Below are 24,743 nucleotides of genomic sequence, written 5' to 3' on the forward strand. Positions count from 1 at the left end.
CCTTGTATACGCACCATGCTGCTTTACAACACTCCATGCCCACTTAAAACTATCACTATTTTTATGTTCATGAATGTTCTCGAACATTTTATAGAATAATAGTACTCAACTATAAAAGAACAGGTATCACATTTGTTGACCTTTTAAAAAAGTCAGTTTTATTATAGGTATAATTACCTCCAGTATTTGTAGCATTCCATATGCTTCCCTACTTTCTCATCCACAGAATACCTCAGAAATACTACACGTACTAAGAGACATTGTTTAATTGGTTTCATTATCTAAGACAATTTGGAAGTGTAAGGGGGACTGTTGTCATGAGGGAAAAAAAAAACAAGTAAACTTCTGAAAACAGAAAAGGATTCTGGAATCTAGGGAGGTATTTGGACAAAGTAATCAGTTATGTTGTGATTCTTAACCTGTGCCAGTCAGAGGAATACTCTTTTTATATGTCAGGGAGTGCCAGACAGTTGGATTAGATCACTGTCATGTAGCCAGGAAGGGGAAACAAAGAAAAACACCCTCTGAGAAGGAGGGATGTAGACAAGAGAGTCAACTGTCATAAAATAAACAATTAAATAATCCTTCATTTGACACAGCTGAGTGTTTTATCTTTATTCTTCTAATTAAACAAGACAAAAAAAATTGTCTCTTTCATTAAACAAAAGTGAAAGGTAGAAGTAATTCAGCTTTTCAAAACATTATTATTAACTGAACTAACAAACTAAGCAATACTTTTGTAGATTTTTTTGAAAAATGTTAAACTATGAACAGAATTATGAACGCTTCGATATCACTTCCATATAGCAAACACTTTTGTCATACTCTTTATTTATTCACTTCATTGATGGATTTAGATCAATTATTACAGGCAAGGCTAGTAGCATTGCCTATTATTAAGGCTGCTAAACACTTCCCATTGTTAGATCCTGTTTTCACTTACTTACAAAACTTTGCCCATTTGATCTGAAATTTTCCATGAGGATCTCTGCCTCAGTCTTAATTATTTTGGAAAATTTCAGACTAAAGAGTTGAGCCATTTTTGATAATGAAGCTAGGAAAAAAATATTCTGCTCATACTAAATTTGCTAGGCCCCCCCCCCCCCCTTTTTTTTTTTTTTAAAGAAACTCCTAAACAGGAGTGGAGTCTTGAAATTAGTCGGGAGAAGCCCTTTGTGTCAAGGATGTGACTTTGCTGATCCCCCTGAAAATCTGCCCAAGTTATAAATCTCTGAAAGAGTGCAATTTGCACATGCTTAACAAAGACTTGCTAGAGGTTCACAGCTAAATTCCCAGAAGATTCCATGAGCGCTGGGGCTGTGAGGAGATTAGCAGAACTGTCTCTGTAATTGCGACTCTCGGTTGCTGCAGCCTGTGCCAGGTCCAGACCCTGGAACAGAGAGCCGGGAAACTCTCTGGCTCTGTGCCCCTCCTGCTGACTCCTAGGCAGTGTGGAAGAGGCACCTGATCTGAATGCAGAGGGAGCAAGAGCTAAACCTGGTGGGAGATTGGAGGGTGGGGGGAAGGGGAGGACATAGATTGGAATAAGGAGTCTGGGGAGGGGTGGGGGTTGGGACTGAAGACTGTCAGGGTTAGGATATGAGGGGAAAACTAGGAGTTGGGGGTGGAGGGAGTCTACAGTTGGCTGGGTAATGAGAATCTGACTGGGAGCTGGGTGAGAGGAGACTGGGACTAGGACCCAGTGGATTGGAGGAGACTGAGACCCAACTAGGAGCCAAGTGGAATACTGGCACTGTCTGGGCAAGGAGACTGGGAACACTGAATAGTTGCTCATTACATGAGCACCATTCACCTTGTGCACTGAAAGAGGCAGAGGTCCTGTGGAAAAAGTCGTTTATGATCATGTAATTAGACTGTTTCATACTGCATGCACACAAGGGGGCTGTATTACGTTTGCATCGGTAGCCTTAATTCTGGCATTTCCTAACTTTTGAGTGCTTGAATTTGCAACCATAACGTTTTAATGTAATTTTTGCAGTGTAATATTTTTCCAGTGCATTATTACTGCATAAATCCATTTGATAAGGATTTTTAAATTAAGAGTTCAAAATAACTTTTCTTTGCATGGTCACAGTGACTGTAAAATAATCTTTCCTACAAAATGTCTTATTGTGTAGTTTCACTGCCACCTTGTGGCAATCACAAATATATACAGTTGTTTTTTTCTTTTTTACTTTGAGGATGACTTTTTTTAAGGAGGCCCAATATCTGCACCTGTCTGCATACCTACTTTTTTCTTTACAGTTGTGCTCACTGATCAGGTGACTGTACATGCAAATGGCTAGTTATGAATCTAACAAGTGCAAACAGTTATGCATGCTTTTTGTTGCTCAGACATAAAAAGACCCCCAAATGCTACTGGACTGTTTCCCTTACAATTTCTTAAGTGTCTCTGATTATTTACAATTTCATTATCCACTTCAGTCACTTAAATCTTGTCTACACTATGAAATTTCAGATATTTGCACCAGTTTTAGTAACAATGTAAGTACTATTATAGACCAGCCTTTTGAGTTTTTTGACAAGGGCTGAAATGTCTGCGCTGAGTCTATATCAGCACTTGAACCATTTGCTAATTAAAACGGGTACAGAATTTTTATAGAAGTGCAGTGTGTCCATATGGCTAGAAATGGAGAGAGTAGTCCTATCATATGGCCAAACAAATTAAAATAAGTTGAAAACGTATAACTTTTTTGCATCTGTCACACGTAGCAACATATTTTTGACTGAAGTGAAATCATTTCTATGAACTTTCCAAGAGTGAAGGATAAGGGTCAAAGAGAGAGAGACCTGCAAGTGAACAGCTGAAATAAGTGTAATATTTTCCAGCTACTGAAGAATTGAAGATTCCAAATGCTGTTTAGCACTTATGTACACCAAAACCTCATATTTTAAATTTAACAGTTGAGGTTTGTGGGGTGGGTGGTTATCTCTGGCATAATTTAATACAGCTGCTCCCAGTTTTCTTATTTTTATGAACAGATGCCTTAGGAGATCACCTGATATTTGAAAAGCTATTCTACTATTAGGTACGATTTTCAAATCCATGTATGAGAATCACTCTCCAGTATTCTTGTTTAAATAAACTCTACACCAATATTACTTCCCAAGTGGTATAATCCCAAGGCAGTTTGTTTATATAATGTACTCAGTGCTTTAGCGTGCTGGGCTGAAATGTTGCTGAATAGTCTCTTCATAATAGAGCCTTTGTACATAACTTTTTACTGTGGCGATTTTGACTATTGCTTGTAGTTTATTTGGTTAGAACATTACAAATGATATCATCTGAATAAGTCACCAAGTCCATATCAAATTGATGTGCTGTACATGTGAAAAATAGAGGAATTAATTTAAAGGCACATTTTTCAAATAAAGCCCCAGTTCAACATAAGCCTGATCCAGAGCTTATTGAAGTCTATGGAAAGACTCCCATTGACTTCAGTGAGCTTTGGATCAGGCCCAAATGCTTACGCATATGGCTAACTTTCAGCCTATCCCTGTTGGGCAAAGCACTAATGTTAAACTTGCACCGACTTTAAAGATTAAAATTAAACGCACATAGTTAAGTGTGTTGGACCTCAATCTAGCAAACAATTGAAACATGTACATACACACTGAAGCCTGTGAATAGTTCTGTTGAATTTGAATTTATTCACGTGCTTAAAGTTAAGTGCTTTTCTGAATCAATGTCAGAAATACTATATAGTATTTTAAAATCTAGAACTTCCTATACATTGAAACTGAATATTAATCTAAATTACATTTCCCTTTTGCACTTCGCTCAGCTTCAACAATAAAAACAAATTAGTCGTGCATAGAGTCAAATCTTTTCTACTAGGCACTTCACTTTCTATTTTTTATGCACTTGACTCTCACGCTATTTTAATAATAGGGTTGCAAACGCTACCGGGGAATTTTTAAAGGTGGGGGAAGAATGAGTCAGTTGTGGTTCTTGGCTCTTTTTAAATAATGAAAACATTACTTTGGATGGATTTTGCAAAATCTTCCTATTTTTTTTTCAAACTGCAATTTGAGATCTGAACTGTCTGATTAATAAACTGTGGTTTCACATTTTCATAAAAACAAATTGAGTCTTTTTCAAATTACTATCCTATAGACTCTTCCTAAGATTCTCAGTCAGATTGCCCCAACATTCAGCATGAGCAGCTGCAGTTTTGTAGTGGAAAAATCCAAGGAATCGACAGCACGTGTAGTTGTCTGGAGAGAGATAGGAGTACAAAGGAGCTACACAATGGAGAGCACGTTATGTGGCTGCGATCAGGGCAAATATAAGGTAAAGAAACCAGATGAAGTGAAACCCTGTGTGTGGACTGAGTTTACCATTTCCACTGATATCACTTTCTAAAACCCAGCTTGTCTGTTTTTTAAAAAAAGGGTGCATGAACATCCTGCTATAGGGCTTTTTACATTATATTGAAATAGACTGCTTTGCACAATATAATGTAGATTCCTTCATTATTCTTTTGGATCTGTCATTCTAAAAATGTAATGTGTATGTTCTGTTAATTGTCCATATTAACAAGACTATAATAAAGTAAATAAAAATATTTATGGTTGAAATTTTAAACCTACAAATGAAGAAATTCATGGTTCTTACTGTAATTTGGAAACAATTATTTTATCAGTTACCAGTACATTCAAGTATTTTTAAAACAGACTTCTTGGATACATGACCATTAGCGAGCTTTTGCGATGTGAGGAGCTCTCCTCTTGGTACAGTCTAGAGTGATACACCAGATATTAGGTAATGTCGCCTCCAGAATTCTCTTCCATGGCAGCAGGAGGAGGCAGATAAAGCCAAATATGTTCATGCTACTTTAGCAGTTCGCTGTTCAGCAGTGAATAAAAGTAGTTAAATTTTGCCTGCTTTCCTGCCTCCCTCCCCCAACTTGAGAACTTGTCTTTTGAAATTTTGTTTTCTTCAAAAGTGTCTCAGCAGTGCTGGATGAGAAAATCAGGGCCAGCCTGTGTTTCCAGTGCAGTACAAGCCTATTGCCTTATGCCTTTTTTTGTGCACCAGTTACCCAACAACCAACAGTTGAATATTGCTAAAAAGTACAATCAGTTGAAAATAGTGGATGACCTGAAGCCTCCTCCATCTTCTTTCCCTTCCCACAGTGCCTCAAACATTGCTGCAGGCTGAAGCAGAGAGGCAAGCTGAAGCAGGCTTAGAAAGTAAATGACCCCTGAATGCCAAAACATCCCACACAGTAGCTTCTCCTGTTTGCAAGCAGACCTCAGCCATGTTGAACAGGCGGACCAGAAGGCTGCAAACCAGGTAGAGAGTGAGGTATAATTATCCTATTCCAGCACGCCAAACCAGGCTCTCTTCGCCTACTGACAAAGCACACACCTCAGCAGGTTTCTCAGTAGGCCCATATAGAGTACATTAATTCCTATTTTGTACTAGGTACACAAGTATCCCTGTGATGGATTAGTTCCGAAATATTCCCTGACCACCTTCTGTGGTCCTGAGATGGGGATGCTTTTAGGGTTCCTGTTGATAATAGTGCATCCAGGAGTCCCACTGACCAAAAACCTTCAGAATACTTTTTAGATACATAAGGTAAAGTATGGGATGCCAAACTGAAATTTAGGAAAATTAACTTCCAAAGGCCTCAATCAGTCCTCAGGTAAAAAAAAGTAGAAATCAAATGGAAAATCTGTACAGTTGAGTCAGACTGAGAAATCAGTTATCCAGAAAGGAAAACCCCTTCATGCTTATTACAAACCAACCAAAAAGATCAAATCCCTGCACAATAATCTTTTCTTTGGAGTCAGTGCAATGAGAGAGATTTCCATCTTCCTATGAAGGCAAAGAGGACATCTGGGATGCCTGGCCTCTAGAAATGCCCACGCTCTCGTTGTGAGAAGGAAATAATGAGATTCATCTGGCAGATTAAGATCAATTGATAGAACAAGAAAGAGGCAAAAGTCTTCCAAGAAAAAGTACAGAGGAAGTATGTTCCTCATCTAACTTGTGTTCTACTGAGAAATGGCACCCAAGTTAAGCTCTTGAAGATGCTCATATCTTACATCAGCCTATTCTGACTAAGGTCTGAGAACAGTGGGGGTGGGAGGGAGAGCACATGACCTAGATACATTACTTCACTAGTCTAGGAGACCTTTGTTTTCCAGTATTTGACATGGCAATGGAACCCCTTGTGAACATGCCATTATAGGAAGACTCTTCTCTGCCAAAGACGACAATCTTCCTGGCCTCTGGTATCTTGAAACCAGTTGCCTGAAATCTGAGTGCCAACAACGAAGTAAAAAGGGTTATTCACCCAAAGCAGTCTCCACCTTAGTTATAGCAAAGAAAAATCCATCCAGCACATTAAATGCTACATCTGAAAGAAAAAATAATATACATTTGTAAAGAACGGAATATAGTATAAGACTTCATCTAGCCCAAGACTTCATCTAGCCCAAATTCTGCACATCCAAAATTACCTCCAGACAGCTGAGCCTGGGTTTGAAAAGAAACTCGATAATGATTATAAGAATTATATGTAATAGCAATTGCAAAAATTCAAAAGATCAGATTGCAGAATAGACATTTATTTTTCCGGCATCCTTAACTAAACTGTAGCTCGCTTCAACAGCCATGTGAAACAATCTTTGGCTGAAGCAGACTTTTGAGTCCATCACTTCCTAGAAATCAAGAGGGTATCCACTGTAGCAATAACTTTGAACTGAAAAATTTTAGAGTTTGGCAACTGTGCAATACTGCTCTATGAAAGAGTTAGGTATGATAGTTTCTATTCATTCTTATTCATGAATTATTAAGAATGAATTATTTATTCCTTCATTCTTGGTAAGAAATTTTGTAAATTAGTTTTTAAACAAATTGGTGTATTTTACTGAATTTTATACACCCGGAATATACTAATTTCTTTTCATTCTGACAGAACTTCCTGAAGAAAATTATTTTAGATTAAAAATTAAATACTGTAAATTTAGTTTCTGTGAAAAATGACTTAATATTCAACTGTTCTTATAAACTGTGATTTAGGAATCTGATTTCTCTTCAGCGCTCCAAGTGTAATCCACATTTGCATTGATGGGAATTAAGCTCCAGCACAGAGGGCAGAATATACCTCTGAGATCCTGAAGTCTTCTAGAAATGGCTGTTCTATCCAAGATTAAAATTAATCTTTTAGTTTTTTAAATTCCTTCTTTGTAAGCATTTATTTATAAATTCTTGTCTGCATTTCACAGCTAATTTGGAGCAAAATAATGTAAAATGTAACAAAATACTGGAATGTGGTTATAAGCTAATAGAGTGTATCTATATTTTATTTCATGCATAGGGGTTACAGATAGGGACACGAGAACTGGAAGAGATGGGAGCCAAATTCTGTGTTGGCTTACTGCGTTTGAAAAGACTGACCTCTCCACTGGAATTCAGTCTGCCTTCTAGCCTCCTTGACATTGAAAATGAGTTGATTGAATCAAGCTGTAAAGTAACAAGGTAAAACAAATGAATTGCATTTGACTTTCCAAAGAAATAAATTTCCATAGTGTCTAAAATATTAAAAAATCATGCAAAAGCTTACACAAATGAAGGTTTTTAAAAATGTTTAGAATGTGTCCTACTGTCACAAGTGTCATGTACGTTATTAAATGTTGAAAGGTTTTTATTATTTCACATTGTAAAAAAAGGTTTAACTGATGACTACATTTGAAGCAAACTGGAATATCAGATAGCTTGAGAGAACAAAAATACAAATTGGTAATTATCAACCAGATTTGTTGGTGTAAACTTGTCTGGCTCCATTGACTTCTGTGCCAGTTTACCCCATTGGAGGGTTTGGTTCTGTAATTCTAATTCACTTTGGGAGTATATGCTTCAATCATTGTTCACTCTCGGTAAGAGATCTGTGTGGAAGTGTTAATGGATAAAACCCATGGATGTTTCTACAGTTCAGTGGAGGTGCTATAATTGATATTTTATTGAAGTGAATTAGTATGGGGGAAGTCAACTTCACAATTCTGCTATTTTGCGTTTTGACACTAGACAATTCCGTCTAAGGTTGGGCTGCCAAAATGGTATTACAGTGGCTTACAATGAGCTGGTTTCTCTTTGCAAGAGAAAAAGACACACACTTGCTTTCAGTTTTAAACAAAAATATTGCAGAGTACAGCAAAAATATGGCAATAACATATAGAAATTTGATCTGCGCCTCCCCCTCCCCAATGATTTTTTTTCCTCCTGTACCTGGTATTGGGACAGTAACTTGAAGAATCTTGTTGGATGTATTTCAATAAAAGGCTTTCAGTTTTCTGTAAACACTCTATCATAGTAACAGCTTCTGTGCCTGACCATCTCTGTAGCGGGAAGGTGCAGTTCTTCTATCCCTTAATGAGGGCACGCAGGGTGAGATGCTATTCTGACTTTGCTAATGGTCTTAGCAAATGCCTATTGAGTATGCTCATTATAAATAAAGACTAGCTTTTAAATTCTTCGCTTCACGGGCCAAGTGACTTACTGGCCGCCGCTTCCAGCAGCTCCCATTGGCCTGGAGTAGCGAACCACGGCCACTGGGAGCCGCGATCGGCCGAACCTGCGGACGCGGCAGGTAAACAAACCGGTACGGCCCGCCAGGGGCTTTCCCTGCATAAGTGGCGGAACAAGTTTGGGAACCACTGGTCTACAGTATGGGTCTGCAGGAGCAATGTAAAACCTTCCTCGTAGCTGGCTCAAAGTGGTTACAGTTCGAGGTGGATGAGACCAAGAATGCCAGGTCAGGTCATTGACAACAAGGAGAGAGTAGGAAAAGGAAAGAAGGATTTTTGGGGGAGGGGAGACTATTTGGAAGGAGAAGAGAAGTGATAGGTCCCCAGGGAATGGGAAACTGTTCTAGGGGGCAGCTTGATAGAAGGCATAAAGTAGAGAGTGTAAACAATAAGGAGTGTCAGGAGCAGAAGATGGCTTTAGCGGTGTGATTGTGAATAGACTGGAGAAGGGAGAGATGTAAAAGAGCAGGTCAGGAAGAATGCTATATTGGCAAGGTGAGAGAGTACCAAGTTGTGGGCGAGGGTTTTAGCAGTGGGAACAGTGAAGAGGAAGGGTGGACTTGGTATGCTTAAGTAAAAAGACTTAGCAGAAGAATGGACAAAAGGAGAAATCAAAGGCTATTACATAGAGGTTCCAAGCATGAGAGGCAGGAAGGATAGCAAAGCTGTCTAGAGTGGTGGTGAAAGGAGGTAGAAAAGAGTGATAAAGAGAAACAGTATGTTCGGTTTCAGGGAGAGTGAATTTGATGTAGTACTGGGGTGTCAAAAAAAAAAAAAATGTCTGAGAACCATTTGGAGATGGTGGACTAGACAGGGAAAGAGAGAGATTTGGTTTCGGACTCATCTGCAGTGATATCTCTCTTAAGCAACTACTTGGCCTGACAAAAATTGGTGACTTGCTGGGAGTGGACATCAAATAGAGATGAAGCAGAACTGTGCTTCAGTGTCCCCAACAGTACTGAATAGTCTATTAAAACAGGAGGTTGCCTAATATACTCCCATTGATTCAGATACCAACCACAGTGAATCCTGTGCATGAGCTGATCAAGAGTGAGTGTAGAGGGAACAAAGGCAATGAGCTCCATTGAATAGTTCTGCCTTATCTATTTAAATATTACATTTAGAGACTGTTTCTTTATATGTTTGTATAGTGCCCACCACGATGTGGCCTTGATTTCAGTTGGGGTCACTAGGCATGACCATAATATTAACAGTAATAGCAGTGTCCCGAAAGACAGAAACAGAAAAGGAAGAGAATGAGGATTGAATAAAGAAGTAGTCAGCAAGGTAAGAGGCCACAAAAGTTCAGTGTCTTCCTGGCTAGTGCTCAATGTTTTTTTCTGTGCCATCAAGATCTCTTGCAGGCTGATGGGAGGGAGGGAATTCACCCTTGTGATGGAAACAGCCTGCCTTCCCCAACTTCCCTTTGGGGATCAAGTCAGTGGAGGACTGCATATTATTATCTACAAAATGCAGTACTTTAAACTTAAGATTTAAAATTTACAGAAACAATATAAATCATGTCTTTCATCATGTTTGCTTAATTGTGCAAGACAGAGAAAGGGTTAGGACACAATTGCATGACCTGGAGTGTAGAGTTAATTGCAGCTACAAAACACATTAGAACAGTAGGTCACTGGAAAGGTCATTTAGTCTTTGTCCATGTAAACCCACAGAGTGGCAAATGATATTTACAATCTGTCAGTTTCTAGTTATTTTGCAGTTACATCATTAAAACTACCATAAATATAATGTGTTAGAAGTTTATTGAGGTTTACTTTTCTTTGAACAGAGTACATTTAAATCAGGAGGTAATTAAAGAAAGATAAACCTCTTCAATAAAATGAAACAGTAATGTTTTTATGTTTGGGATGCCTTTATTTATTCTACTTAATTTTAAGTGTTTGCTCTATTTATAACTGACATAATTTCTACAGGAAACATCTTGTAAGATTTTTCAGGAGATTAAAAGCGCAATCGAGTGTTAGCTGTAACCTCTAAAACAACTGAAATGATTCTATGCATATGTTTTCACTGCATGTTAACCATGAAGTAAAAAATTGCAGGGTTAGTTAACCTGTGATAGTCTAATTTATGAGTATGTGACCACATGTACTGTGCTGTCACTTCCTCTACCTTACTCATGAGGGCATTCTGCACCAAAAAATAAAAAATTCTTAGCACAATATTTTAAAATTCTGTAAAATTCTGCACATTTTATTTGTCAAATAAATGCAGAGGCTCCAGCATGGCATTGGGGAGCACAGGCCACTGGATGCACAGAGGTGGGAGATCACTGTGCAGCTTCCCCCTGAGACACAGACTCAGCGATGAGGCTGCACTCAACCCTGACACAGTGCAAGGACCCGGCCTGCCTCAAAAACACTCCAGAGCCCTGCCCCTCTGGGCCAGGTGCACCAGGTCTGGGTAGGCAGGCTCAGCAAGGCATGATCCAAGCGTGGAGGGGCTTAATGTAGGGGGATCCAGGTGTGGGTTTAAAGGGTTCTGTGTGGGGCAATCTGGGTGTGAGTGGCTCAGTGGAGGATCCGTGTGTGGAGTGGATCTGGATGCACAGGGGCTTGTTAGGGAGTTCTGGGTGCAACGGTAATGGGACTCTGGGGGAGGGGGTCCAGGTGAAGGTAGTTGTGGCTCAGCAGAAGACGTGTCCGGGTGTGGGTGGGATAGAGCTCAGCAGGGGGGTCTGGGTGTGGAGGGCTCAGTGGTGGGTTCCAGATGGTGGGGGAGTGGGGCTCAGTGGGATGGGGATCCAGATGCAGCTGGTTAGGGTTTGGAATGATGGGGGTGCGGGTGGCTTGTCAGGATGGTCCAGATGCAGGGGAAGTGGGACTCATCAGGGAAGTTCGGCGTGCAGGGGGGATGAGGCTCGGCGGGAGGGTCTGGGTATGAGGGGGTTTGGATGCACAGGGGTTGGGCGGATGGGGGAAGCACCTCCCTGTACAGTGATCCCTCCCCCTGCAGTTGAGGAGCGATGAGTGCAGGAAGCATGGGGGTGGGGGTGGAGTGTTTGCAGAGCTTCCTAAGCTGGGGGAGAAATCTGGGGGTGGGTCAGACACAGCTCCGGATGCTGTGCACAGGAAGAGGAAGTCCCGTTCTTCCCAGCCCAGCCGGGACTGGCAGCTGAGCCCAGCGCAGGGTAGGAGCTGCCAGCTGGGTCTTCCCCAGTCCTGCCCTCTGCCCCAAAGTGATTTACCTCTCTACCAGCTGCCCTGGGCACCCAAAACATACTGCTGGGGCGGGGTCACGTGACCGTTCTTGTAGCTTCCTTTTGCTTCCCCCATCAGAGAGTCATTTTTCTGCCTGAAAGCAAAGAAATCTGTGGGGGACAACAATCCTGTGCAGAATTCCCCAAGGAGTACCACCTGCACTGGCTCTGTATCTGACTGTGACAAGCAAAACAGTTATCTGGTGCATATCCCAAAATGTATAGCAACACAACTCTGTTGCTCTACACTTGCACTCACAGGGTGTTATGGGACAATTTGTCTGCCCACTCCAGGAATTGTGGAAGGCAGTTTAACTAAGAGAGCACACATGCTTTGTTTTAGATATAGTAAATACTAATCAGAAGATGAACTGAAATGAACTAAAATGACATAGAAAAGCGTGAGTCAAATGAAAGCAGCCATTAATTACAAAATAGCTATTGTCAAGATATGCATGTTAACAAAAGTGGAGAAAGGAAATTTCTATTAAAACCTTGCACTTTTCTATCTTCATTTAGCTTTAAACGACAAAAAGGCATAGCCAACTAATTGAGTATACTTGTGGTTGAATATTAAGAATGTTCAAGAGACTAAATAATCAACCTCAGCCAAATTTATTGGCTAAAGATAAAGCAATAGACTACAGGAAAGACAGAGTTAATCCATTACCAGTCCTTCCCAGGAGGCAGTCTTGCAATGTGTTTGGTTCACCTTACACAGAAGATGTGCTTCCCAAAAGCCCCCTTAAACTCCCCATCTTTTATAGATGGCTGTTTACAAGTTGCAGAATGCTGTTCACCATGCTTAAAGTTTAATTGGCAAGATTGTGCCAGTTTTGTCTTTGGTGCCTCCCTACACTTTCCGATCTTTTGTTTGAATATTAAATTCCAAATGCTAAAAGGCATGAAGGTACTCCCTAACAGAGAACATCCATACATTTACATTATTCATACATACAAAACATTGTACCTTAACACTCGTCCATCTAGTTTTTGACAGTTGTATTTGCTTAAGCCAAGAGCTGAGCTGTTCTTATCCCTAGGCATTGTAGGATGTATGCCTTAGCTTAAGTGTGCAAGAATAGTCATAGTACAGTTTAGCATGATTACCCCCACCCCCACTCACACATGCATTATAATAATACAATCGGCATAATACATAATGTGCTGTGTGTGTAACATACATACATTGGCTAACAACCTTCAAAATAGGCTAACAAGGTGTTAAATGGTTCTCAGCTTGGGGTTTGCTTTGTAACTCAGGGAGAGGTGTCATCTCACTGTATGGCAATGATAAAGGTGTATGGATGACTGAATGCAGTTACCTCTGTGGTGAAGAGCAAAGCCTACGTGATACAATGACACTGAGGTAATTTGAGGCACTCAAGCTAACATCCAGATTTAAATGAAAAGTGGTTTAGGCATTTTCAGTGAAGGGAGCTCAACTCTGGAACTTGCTTCTCCCACTGCTGTTTCAGAGGCTCAATTTGTTGATCTTCAAGTCACTCTGCTTTCCCAGGTTTTTTTGGGAAAAACTGAATGAGTGGGTTTTTATAGTGTGGAGAGAGTCCTGATTTGAGAGGATTTTATATTTTGTACATTGGTTATAATATGTTTAATATTTTATACTTGTTCCTAGAGTTCCAGGTGGATGTATATTACAATAAATAGATAACTTCAGGGATATGCAAAGTTTCACTTATGGATTTTTGTATAGAATGTGTGGAACAAATGGTCAGAGCTGATTGTTGGTGGAAGGGTGCATATGTATATGAACCTCAGCTGATGTAAATAGATGTGTCTCCATTAACTTCAATGAAGCTACACTGATTTATACCAGTTGAGGCTATGGCACATAAAAGCTTGAAATAAATGTCATAGTTGCCCAGAACAGGTAGATCCACCCAATGACAGAGCTTTTAGAATCTGATTTTTAAAAGTGAGCAGGAGTTCTGAACCACAAAACAGTTCTAAGTGAAATCACTGGTGAAATTCTGTGACCAGTGTTATGCAAAAGGACAAACTAGATTATTTTAATGGTCTTTTTCTGTTCTTAAAATTATATATTTTCTGAAACCAGCTTTTCTAAATTAAATGATACAGTTGTCTGTATTCTTTTCCCCCATAAGATTTTAGTCAATAATATTCTTAAACTTTTGTCCCTAAATGTTCAAATATCACTACTGACTTTAAGTGCATCAGTTTGGGGGTGCCTGATTTTCAGAAAAAGTCCTGACTTCAGACAGTGCTGTTTACCAGCCTTCTGAAAATTAAACTCCTTTAAGGTGTCTCAGGTTGTGCCCCCAAAATCACTAGTTACTCTTGAAAATTTAAATTAAAAAAAAAAATCAGATATTACCAGAAGTGCCAAAAACTCTCTTCTCTATTGTTTTATCCTACAAGAAGTTTTCACAGCCAGATTATTCTTCGAAACTCTCTTCAGTGGAAATATTGATTGTTTTAAGCATACTGTTGATATTCGATACCATAACTGTTTTCAAAATGTTACTACCTGTTACAGCTTCCCCATTGTCTTGGTACCAGTCTGTGGCATATGGTCCCAATTTCGGAGTCCCACATGCTTCCAAGCCAATTGCATCTGAGTAGAGTGTATTCACTGTTTCTAGCTCAAGGTCTATAGGCCACACTCCCAGGATCAGACATTGTCTGTTACCTTTCTCTGGGATGTAGGGCACCCCCACCCTGCTGCCCTAGACCCCAGAAATCAGTGTCTAAGACCTACTGAGTCCCTCTCCAGTTGCTGCTTACACATGTTCCCTCAGAGCTTCACTTAGGCTGTGGGCACTCCAGCCTTCTAGTTTAATTCCTTCTGGGACACATTGCAGGTGAGAAAGGAACACAGACTTAGCAAAGGAATGTCTTAACCACAGAAACTTTACTTTTAAAACATTCAGTGGTTACAAATCTTTGAAAAAAACAAACAAGTCTTGTCAGATCTCACCCCTTATGGTGAGTCTGTGGTTTGTCAGTGTTTTTTGTTAGGATAGTTCCTCCTGCTCTCATCCTCTTGCATATCCTCCTTACATATGGAAATTGTCAGGCCCCACCTTAGCTAGAGCAGCATCCTTCTCTCAAATAGACCTCTCTCTGCCATGTGCTCCACTAGAAAACTCCACTCCAGCCTTCAATCATACATACCTCACCCCTAGGAACCCTCAGTAGGAAGTGTGTTGCCTCTCAACTGTTGGCCCTCTCCCATGGAACTGATGGCCTCAGATTGTGGTCTGGATTACTTCTCAGTAATAAGAGAAAAGGGTAAGAAGAAGAGCTATGGGTAAGCTTGAAAGCTTAAACAGAAGTTGGTACAGTAAAAGGTATTACCTCACCCACCTTGTCTCTCTAGTATCCTGGGCCCAACATGGTGGCAACAACAGCACTGCAAACAATTCTCCGTGATAGTCCTTTACACCTTGTTGAAGCACCTTTCCTGGGCTTGGCATGTTTTTGCTCTCAAATTCATCATACAAAATGGAGTTTATATTTTGAGATTGAAGTATCCTGCTCTATGCCACATGTATTTTGGCAAAGGGAGCCTTAGAGAAATCATTTAATTATCTTGAGCATGCACAGTAGGCCTAAGTAATATTACAAAGAATTTTTGTCTGGAAATGAAATAAAAAGGAATTTTTGATAGTGTGGAAATTACAAACTGCATAATAATTTTCCCTTCACCGTTGCATCACTTCTATCTCAAATTCATTAGCAACAAACGTTGATTAAAATATTTCTAGTTGAGTTTGATAGCCAAGAGGATAAAGCTCTTTGTGGGATTGCATTTTGAATTGAATTTGTGACTATAAATGATATAGCTTTTGTGGTTCCAGATTAGTCCCCATGGTGCACACTAGAAAACAACCACATGTAATTCAACATCATTTGTATTGATTGCATTTTTTGTTTAAGATTGCATCTGAGACATCACTGAGTTTGCATTTTATCTTGGCCCTAGAGAGGGTTGACTTCCCAGGTCACAAATAAAGTTAGTTGTTAGGCTTCATTAATTCATAGATTCATAGATATTTAGGTCAGAAGGGACCATTATGATCATCTAGTCTGACCTCCTGCACAACGCAGGCCACAGAGTTTCACCCACCACTCCTACAAAAAAAAACAAACCTCACACCTATATCTGTGCTATTGAAGTCCTCAAATCGTAGTTTAAAGACTTCAAGGAGCAGAGAATCCTCCAGCAAGTGACCCGTGCCCCATGCTACAGAGGAAGGCGAAAAACCTCCAGGGCCTCTTCCAATCTGCCCTGGAGGAAAATTCCTTCCCGACCCCAAATATGGCAATCAGCTAAACCCTGAGCATATGGGCAAGATTCATCAGCCAGATACTACAGAAAAATCTTTCCTGGGTAACTCGGATCTCACCCCATCTAATAGCCCATCACAGGCCATTGGGCCTATTTACCATGAATATTTAATTACCAAAACCATGTTATCCCATCATACCATCTCCTCCATAAACTTATCGAGTTTAATCTGAAAGCCAGATAGATCTTTTGCCCCCACTGCTTCCCTTGGAACTTCACTCCTCTGATAGTTAAAAACCTTTGTCTAATTTTTAGTCTAAATTTCCTGGTGGCCAGTTTATATCCATTTGGTCTTGTGTCCACATTGGTACTGAGCTTAAATTCCTCTCCCTCTCCGGTATTTATCCCTCTGATATATTTATAGAGAGCAATCATATCTCCCCTCAACCTTCTTTTAGTTAGGCTAAACAAGCCAAGCTCCCTGAGTCTCCTTTCATAAGACAAGTTTTCCATTCCTCGGATCATCCTAGTAGCCCTTCTCTGTACCTGTTCCAGTTTGAATTCATCCTTCTTAAACATGGGGAGACCAGAACTGCACACAGTATTCCAGGTGAGGTCTCACCAGTGCCTTGTATAACGGTACTAAAACCTCCTTATCCCTACTGGAAATACCTCTCCTGATGCATCCCAAGACCGCATTAGCTTTTTTCACGGCCACATCACATTGGCGGCTCATAGTCATCCTATGATCAACCAATACTCCAAGGTCCTTTTCCTCCTCCGTTACTTCTAATTGATGCGTCCCTAGCTTATAACTAAAATTCTTGTTATTAATCCCTAAATGCATGACCTTACACTTCTCACTATTAAATTTCATCCTATTACTATTACTCCAGTTTACAAGGTCATCCAGATCCTCCTGTAGGGTATCCCTATCCTTCTCTAAATTGGCAATACCTCCCAGCTTTGTATCATCCGCAAACTTTATTAGCACACTCCCACTTTTTGTGCCAAGGTCAGTAATAAAAAGATTAAATAAGATTGGTCCCAAAACCGATCCTTGAGGAGCTCCACTGGTAACCTCCCTCCAGCCTGACAGTTCACCTTTCAGTAGGACCCGTTGTAGTCTCCCCTTTAACCAATTCCTTATCCACTTTTCAATTTTCCTGTTGATCCCCATCTTATCCAATTTAACTAATAATTCCCCATGTGGCACGGTATCACACCTTACTAAAATCTAGGTAAATTAGATCCACTGCGTTTCCTTTGTCTAAAAAATCTGTTACTTTCTCAAAAAAGGAGATCAGGTTGGTTTGGCACGATCTACCTTTTGTAAAACCATGTTGTATTTTGTCCCATTTACCATTGACTTCAATGTCCTTAACTATCTTCTCCTTCAAAATTTTTTCCAAGACCTTGCATGCTACAGATGTCAAACTAACAGGCCTATAATTACCCGGATCACTTTTTTCCCTTTCTTAAAAATAGGAACTATGTTAGCAATTCTCCAATCATACGGTACAACCCCTGAGTTTACAGATTCATTAAAAATTCTTGCTAATGGGCTTGCAATTTCATGTGCCAATTCCTTTAATATTCTTGGATGAAGATTATCTGGGCCCCCCGATTTAGTCCCATTAAGCTGTTTGAGTTTCGCTTCTACCTCAAATATGGTAATATCCGCCTCCATATCTTCATTCCCATTTGTCATGCTACCATTATCTCCAAGATCCTCATTAAAGACTGAGGCAAAGTATTTGTTTAGATATTGGGCCATGCCTAGATTATCCTTGACCTCCACTCCATCCTCAGTGTTTAGCGGTCCCACTTCTTCTTTCTTTGTTTTCTTCTTATTTATACGACTATAGAACCTTTTACTATTGGTTTTAATTCCCTTTGCAAGGTCCAACTCTACTTGACTTTTAGCCTGTCTCACTTTATCCCTACATGTTCTGACCTCAATAAGGTAGCTTTCCTTGCTGATCCCTCCCTTCTTCCACTCCCTATATGCTTTCTGCTTTTTCTTAATCACCTCTCTGAGATGCTTGCTCATCCAGCTTGGTCTACAACTCCTGCCTATGAATTTTTTCCCCTTACTTGGGATGCAGGCTTCCGATAGCTTCTGCAGCTTTGATTTAAAATTATCCCAGGCCTCCTCTACCTTTTAGATCCATAAATTCTTCAGTCCAATCTACTTCCCGAACTAATTTCCTTAATTTTTGAAAGTCAGCCCTTTTGAAATCAAAAACCCTAGCTGCAGATTTATTTTTATTAATCCTTCCGTTCAGTTTGAACTGAATTAGCTCATGATCACTTGAGCCAAGATTATCCCCTACAACCATTTCTTCTATGAGGTCCTCACTACTCACCAAAACCAAATCTAAAATGGCATCCCCTCTAGTCGGTTCAGCAACTACTTGCTGAAGGAATCTATCGGCTATCGCATCTAGGAAAATCTGAGCCCTATTATTATTACTAGCACTCGTCCGCCAGTCTATATCTGGGAAGTTAGTCTCCCATGATCACACAGTTTCCATTAGTATTTACTTTATTAAAAACATTAAAAAGGGCTCTATCCATATCCAAATTAGATCCCGGCGGTCTATAGCACACCCCAAGCACTATCCTAGGGGAGGCTCTAATAGTTTTCTCCCCAATTTAATTTTTGCCTAGACGGACTCAGTCATATCCATTTCATCGCTTCTTATTTCTTTACTTTCTATCTCATCATTGATATACAGTGCTACACCACCACCTTTACCTTTATTTCGGTCTTTCCTAAACAGCACATACCCTTCAATACCTGTAGTCCAGTCATGACTATTCTTCCACCATGTTTCTGTTATCCCTATAATATCTGGTTTCACTTCCTGCACCAGTAGCTCTAGTTCCTCCATTTTGTTACCTAGGCTCCTCGCATTAGTGTACAAACATCTTAATTTTTGCTTTTTGGCCTCACTCACATTCTGTACCCTATTAGGCACAGTCATTTTACTACAGTATAACTATTAGACTTGTATCTACACTGCCCTTCCTCCTACCCACGGCTGTATCCACTCTTACTTCATTTTCTTTCCTCTCAATGCTAAATTCTGGTGTGGAGATTACCTGGACATCTCCCAACCATCTCCCCCTAATTCCTAGTTTAAAGCTCTCTTAATCAGTTGTGCCAGCCTCCATCCTAGAAGTCTATTTCCTTCCCTACTCAGATGAAGTCCATCCCGAGAGAACTGTCCTCTATCCATGAATGCCTCCCAGTGGCCATACATCCCAGAGCCCTCCTTATAGCACCTGCCTAAGCCATCTGTTGATAGTCATAATCTTGTCACACCTTTGTTGCCCTTCTCTAGGAACAGGCAGAATCCCACTAAAGATCACCTGAGCCTCAATTTCCTTAAGCGTCTTCCCCAGCCTAGCATAGTCTCCCTTAATACTTTCCAGCGAGAATCTAGCCATATCATTTGTTCCCACATGAAGGATAATTAGGGGATTCTTTCCCGCTCCCTTTAGAATCCTTTTCAACCTCAGGTCTACATCCTGTATCTTAGCACCTGGAAGACAGCATACCCTCCTATTCTCTGGATCAGCTCTGGTTACAGGCCTATCTATTCTTCTCAGTAAAGAGTCCCCAATCACATAGACCTATATTTTCCTAGTGACGGTGCTATTCTCCAGTCTATCACCTGTTCCCTCTGGCTGCAAGTTCTTTCCATTTCTGTTCTCCCTTTTAATCCTCTTTAACCCATCCTGTATCCTCTTGGGGCTCATATTTGGTGTAATCTCCATTAACTCTTCCCCTTTTCCTATAGGACTAGCCGCTCTTCTCTTCTTCCTTGCCCTTCCACCTTCAGTGACTACCTGCTGAGCCCCTTCTTCATTTTCCAACTCTGCATGCCTATTCTTAAGCTCTATTTCTCCTTCACTAGCCCATCTTTTCCTCTGCCTGGTTCTTTTAGTCACATGCTTCCACTGACCACTTTCCTCACCCAGTCTCCCCTCAGAATTCCCCAGTCCTGCTTCCATCTGCAAGTCTGAGCTTTTCCCTTCAGATACGTCATGTCTTTGCTCCATAATCTGCTCAAACCCCTTCCTAAACTCTACCAGACTTTCCACCTGCATCTCCAAACCTCGGATCTTTTCCTCCATCAGCTCTATCAGACGGCATTTCATGCAGACAAAACTCTTACCAGGTACCCCCTCCAGGATCATGTACATACCACAGCTTCCACATCCAGTCATCTTCATTGTGTCTTCCGCTACATGGGTCACTCCCACTGCTACCTCTATATCTGTCATAGCCTTGCCACCTAAATCCTGTTAATCTGGGAAACACAAACCACACCAAAACACCACCACCCACAGCAAAACACAAGTACCACAAGACAAACTCCCCTTTCAAACTCCCATTCAAACTCCCCTGTTTACAGCTCTGTTTGCTAGCTCCTGTGCCGCTGCAGCTGTCTGAGATTGTGGACCAGGTTTCCCAGTCTTCTAAGGTTACGCGGGGCTAAGTAGTTTTAAAAACAGCCAGAAATAGACATTGGAAAATTTCCCTTGAATAGGGGAATGCTTTGCTGCCTCCTACACTAGCTTCACCTGACCAACACACCCACTACTGGTGTAAGTGGAGAGGGTGGGGCATGTCATGGGCATTTGAAGAGTGGAATGTTAAGAAGGGGCATGGTAGAGTGTAGCTGCTTCCATAACACCTTACCACTTGAATTCTCAAAAAATTACAGTCCTGTAATGTGTTCATGAAGAAGAATAGAAATGTAATCATAGTTATTGACACTATTTCTTGTCTAAATTTTTTTGTATGTTTTACTATTTGAATAATCAAAATGACACTAGAGGTCCTAATTGATCCTCAGTTAACAGGACTTAAAACTAATTTTGGTGAAGTATTAAAAGGCACTTGTTATCTTGATTGAGTGATAGTGCCAAACATTATTACCTTAAACAGCTAGAGGAATTATTTGTACTTCAAGAAAAGAAACTTTTTTATAGGTCTGCAACCAATAAATACTGAACATGGAATGCTTCATTACCCTTAAGGAAAACTGAACACTAGAGGAAAGCTAATAGTTATGACTCCAATTCTGTGTATGTTGTATGCAGGAAGACTCTTAAGCCTGTACGCTGTCCCACTGAAGTCTGTGCAGGCATAAGATTCTCCCCATGTTGTCCTGGGCCTCTGTATTACTACAGAATTTCTCTTCTGTTGCAATTGTCAAGATTTTTGTTTCCAGATTCTTAGAGCATGTTATGAGAGTGCCAAATTATAAAGGTGCCTTCAGCATGTAAAGGATTACCAGGTTCCCATCAGTTTAGGTGATCTGACGGGATTATAAAAGAAAAAGGGAAGCTGGTACAGAGGGGGCTGTCACAGGGGATGGGTGGGGGCTGTCTCCTCCAAGTTGGCTGAGCTGGAAAGGTGTTTGGTGTCTATTACCCAGTAATTTGAGTTGATTTGTTCTGGTTTTGAGTTGGTTGGTGGGTTTTTTTGGGAAATAAAGCAAGACCTGAAGAAAGGATGTGAAGAGACCTGTAGTTGGAACTTTATTTTTCCTTCCCCAGTTGGAGAGTTTGCATACCAACCTACAGTGAAATGTTCTAATTACTTATAAAACCATAAGGCCAATGTGTGAACAAGTTTAGTGTCTCTTTGTTTCACTGTTTTTAATTACATTTGGAATTCCTTTGACATCAAATCCATGTATAATAATATAGAAATTCTTCTATTTCTATGAAAATCACTTATTCCCCCCCCCCCCCCCCCATTGTGCAGTTAAATGAGAATTTTTTTTTTTGGTATCCAGTGCTTCCAGGCTTGCAAACTATTTTCACTCTTGATGTATTTTGTAGTTTGTCACAGGAAATGTTATAAAATTGAATAAAAATATATGTAATCCAAATTGGAGGATGATAAAGTAATCCATTCTTGTCCAAATCCTTATTGGGTAGCATTCATCCCTGGGACAAGTCCTATTCACCATATTTTACACCTGAGTTTCATCCCATGTGAGAACAAGCTATTTGCAGATGTACATCATTTAATTCTTTCTGTTTAATTCATATGGAATCTAGTTTTTACGTGCTGAAAGTCATTTCAACATAGAAGATTTATGGAGCTGATTTCTACTACAAATGTATAGGACATAATATAGTGAATATGTTTTGTTCTGATTGTTCAAAATTCGTATCCTTCATATTATATACGGAACCTGTAGGAAGAGGGAGGGAAGTGGTATGCAATACTAGTGATACACATTTAACGTTCCTGGAATCATGAGCCTGGACAAGAATTGGTTACTCCACATGTTGTTGGATATTTCAGGGTAGCACAACTACACTTCCTATACACAATTAACTTTTGAAAGGGGAAAATATTTATTAGAGTTCCAAATAATATAAAACACTTATCACTCCAGAACTTAAGGGAAAGAAAAATCAGAAAACAGTCCTTAGGCCATGTCTACACCAGAAAGTCTTCCCAGTAGCATTTGTGCTGACGTATAGCTGCTGACATGGTAACCTCACTAGGGCATGTGCACACTTGGCTGCCTTTGCTGGTGCATGCATCCTCACAGCAAGAAGTTGTATTGACACAAGACATGATGTCCTGTGGATAGACATCCCAATGTTTCTCATGCTGCTATCGAGTGCACAGCCTTGTGTGCCACTTTTGCAATGCATTGTGGGACACCAGCATTGCTCTCAAAGAATTGCAGAAACTTTGGGGTGTCAGGTTCCCACAATTCCCTTTGCTCCATCCCCTAAACTTTTTTTTTGGTACTTTTGTTTTTGTTTTTAATTCCCACAGTTCCACCCTTCCATCCCATAATCTGCTCTTCCTTGTGTCAAGTTTTTAATCTCTCTGCCACTTCAGCAGAATCATGGATGCTGAACAGGTCAGTGGAGTTCTCATGTCTGTTTTAGAGACCGGGCACCTGATTGTTCTGTGTTTGTGGAACTTCAGTGATCACAGCGGCCGGTCACAGAGCAGTGAAAATGAGAATACCGAGAAGGAGTGGATTATGTGGATAGTGAATGAAAATTGTCAGCTGTACACATTAGCACAGTGCTTCTGGGCTCATGAAACAAGCACGGAGAGGTGGGACTGGATTGTGATGCATATCTGGGAGCATTGTCAGTGGCTGCAGGGCTTTTGGATATGGAAGGCCTGGAGTAGTATACTGAACTCACCTATGTCTTCCTGTATGGAAATGCCAAAAATGAGAGCTGCTTTGACAGGGGAGGAAAAAAAGTGATGTGATATGGACATTTGTGGCCCTGATTGCTGTCTATCAGTTTGACATTGGCAAGTCTATGGAGGGGGCAGTAGTCATCCAGGCGTGCATGGCTGTTGAGCATATCCTGCTGCCCAGGATTGTGACTCTGGGCAAAGTTCGAGAAAAGAAAGGGATTCAATTCAATGGACTTCCAAAATTGTGGTGGAGTGACAGGAAGCGTATTCTGATTCGCCCTCTTTCCCCCCCCCCACCCCCAACTTTGCTTCTGTGTACATAATCAGAAACGGTTACTTTTCCAGAGTTACAAAAGTGTGATGGATCACCAGGGATGTGTCACTGACATTATCTCTGGATGGTCAGGGAAAGTACATGATGTTTGCATCTTTAGGGATACAGGATATTTGAAAAGCTGCATGCAAGGACACTTTTCTTGGAATGGCACATTTATATCGGTGGGGTTGTAATGCCAACTATGATTGTTGGGGACCCATGCTACCCTTTGTTTTCCTGGCTCATGAAGCCATACACTGGGCACCTGGACAACAGGAAGGAAAGATTTAACTATCATCTGAACACTTGCAGGATGACGGTTGAATGTGCATTTGGTAGACTGAAAGTATTCTAGAGATGCCTCATGAGTAGCCTGGATCTCAGTGAGCCAAATATTTCTATTATTTAATATTGTGTTTTACAAAATTGCTCAGCAAAGGGGGGCATATTCTTGGCAGAATGAGGGGGGAAGTGGAATGACGGTTTATTTTTTGAATGACTAGCCGCTATATGCCTAAATGACAGGTTTCAGAGTAGCAGCCATGTTAGTCTGTATCCGCAAAAAGAAAAGGAGGACTTGTGGCACCTTAGAGACTAACACTTTATTTGAGCATAAGCTTTCGTGAGCTACAGCTCACTTCATCTCACAAAAGCTTATGCTCAAATAAATTTGTTAGTCTTTAAGGTGCCACAAGTACTCCTTTTCTTTATATGGCTAAAGGAGGCCGTGAGAGTGACAGTGTGTCATAGTCAGGCAGCATGCTGCTTTGTTAGTTTGTGTCTCTTCGTGAATAAACTGCACTTGGCTTGTATATGAATTTTAAATGAATTGTTAACACCTTTCATGACTTTGAGGGGAATCAGATTTGGTGGAGGGTGGTCACGTCTGTTGTGTAAGACTGTTTGTAAACCAGGATTTTCACAAAGTAAAACTACTGGACAGTAACAAACAACAAAAATACTTGTAAATCGTTTAAGAACAAAGTGCAAAGTGCTGATAGCTTCTGCATGAATCACAGGGCAGTGTATAAATACAAATAGCAATTCTTCTTGTTTTCCACTGGGTTCAGTGGAAGTGATACTATGGCATGCTATGCTGGCAGGGAATGAATATGGCCCAGGTCCCAGGAAGATAGAAATGTACATGCAGTGTAATGGC

General features: G+C 40.5%; 1 protein-coding gene across 16 annotated transcripts in view; it reads left to right on the top strand.

Moving 5' to 3' along the window:
- Nucleotides 1-24,743, top strand: part of AGTPBP1 (ATP/GTP binding carboxypeptidase 1) — a 167,029-nt gene that overhangs the window by 121,363 nt on the left and 20,923 nt on the right. For 12 of the 16 annotated variants that reach the window (XM_037901764.2, XM_043547333.1, XM_043547329.1 and 9 more), the window contains 2 exons: nucleotides 4,139-4,315; nucleotides 7,356-7,516. In XM_037901764.2, the coding sequence (XP_037757692.1) occupies nucleotides 4,139-4,315; nucleotides 7,356-7,516 (338 nt within the window). Of the gene's footprint in view, nucleotides 1-4,138; nucleotides 4,316-5,160; nucleotides 5,321-7,355; nucleotides 7,517-24,743 lie in introns of those variants that run through there. The other 4 variants (XR_005225729.2, XM_043547337.1, XM_043547339.1 and 1 more) reach the window with 4 other exon arrangements.

The sequence above is a fragment of the Chelonia mydas genome, chromosome 5, assembly GCF_015237465.2.
Source record: "Chelonia mydas isolate rCheMyd1 chromosome 5, rCheMyd1.pri.v2, whole genome shotgun sequence".
Lineage (NCBI taxonomy): Eukaryota > Metazoa > Chordata > Testudines > Cheloniidae > Chelonia > Chelonia mydas.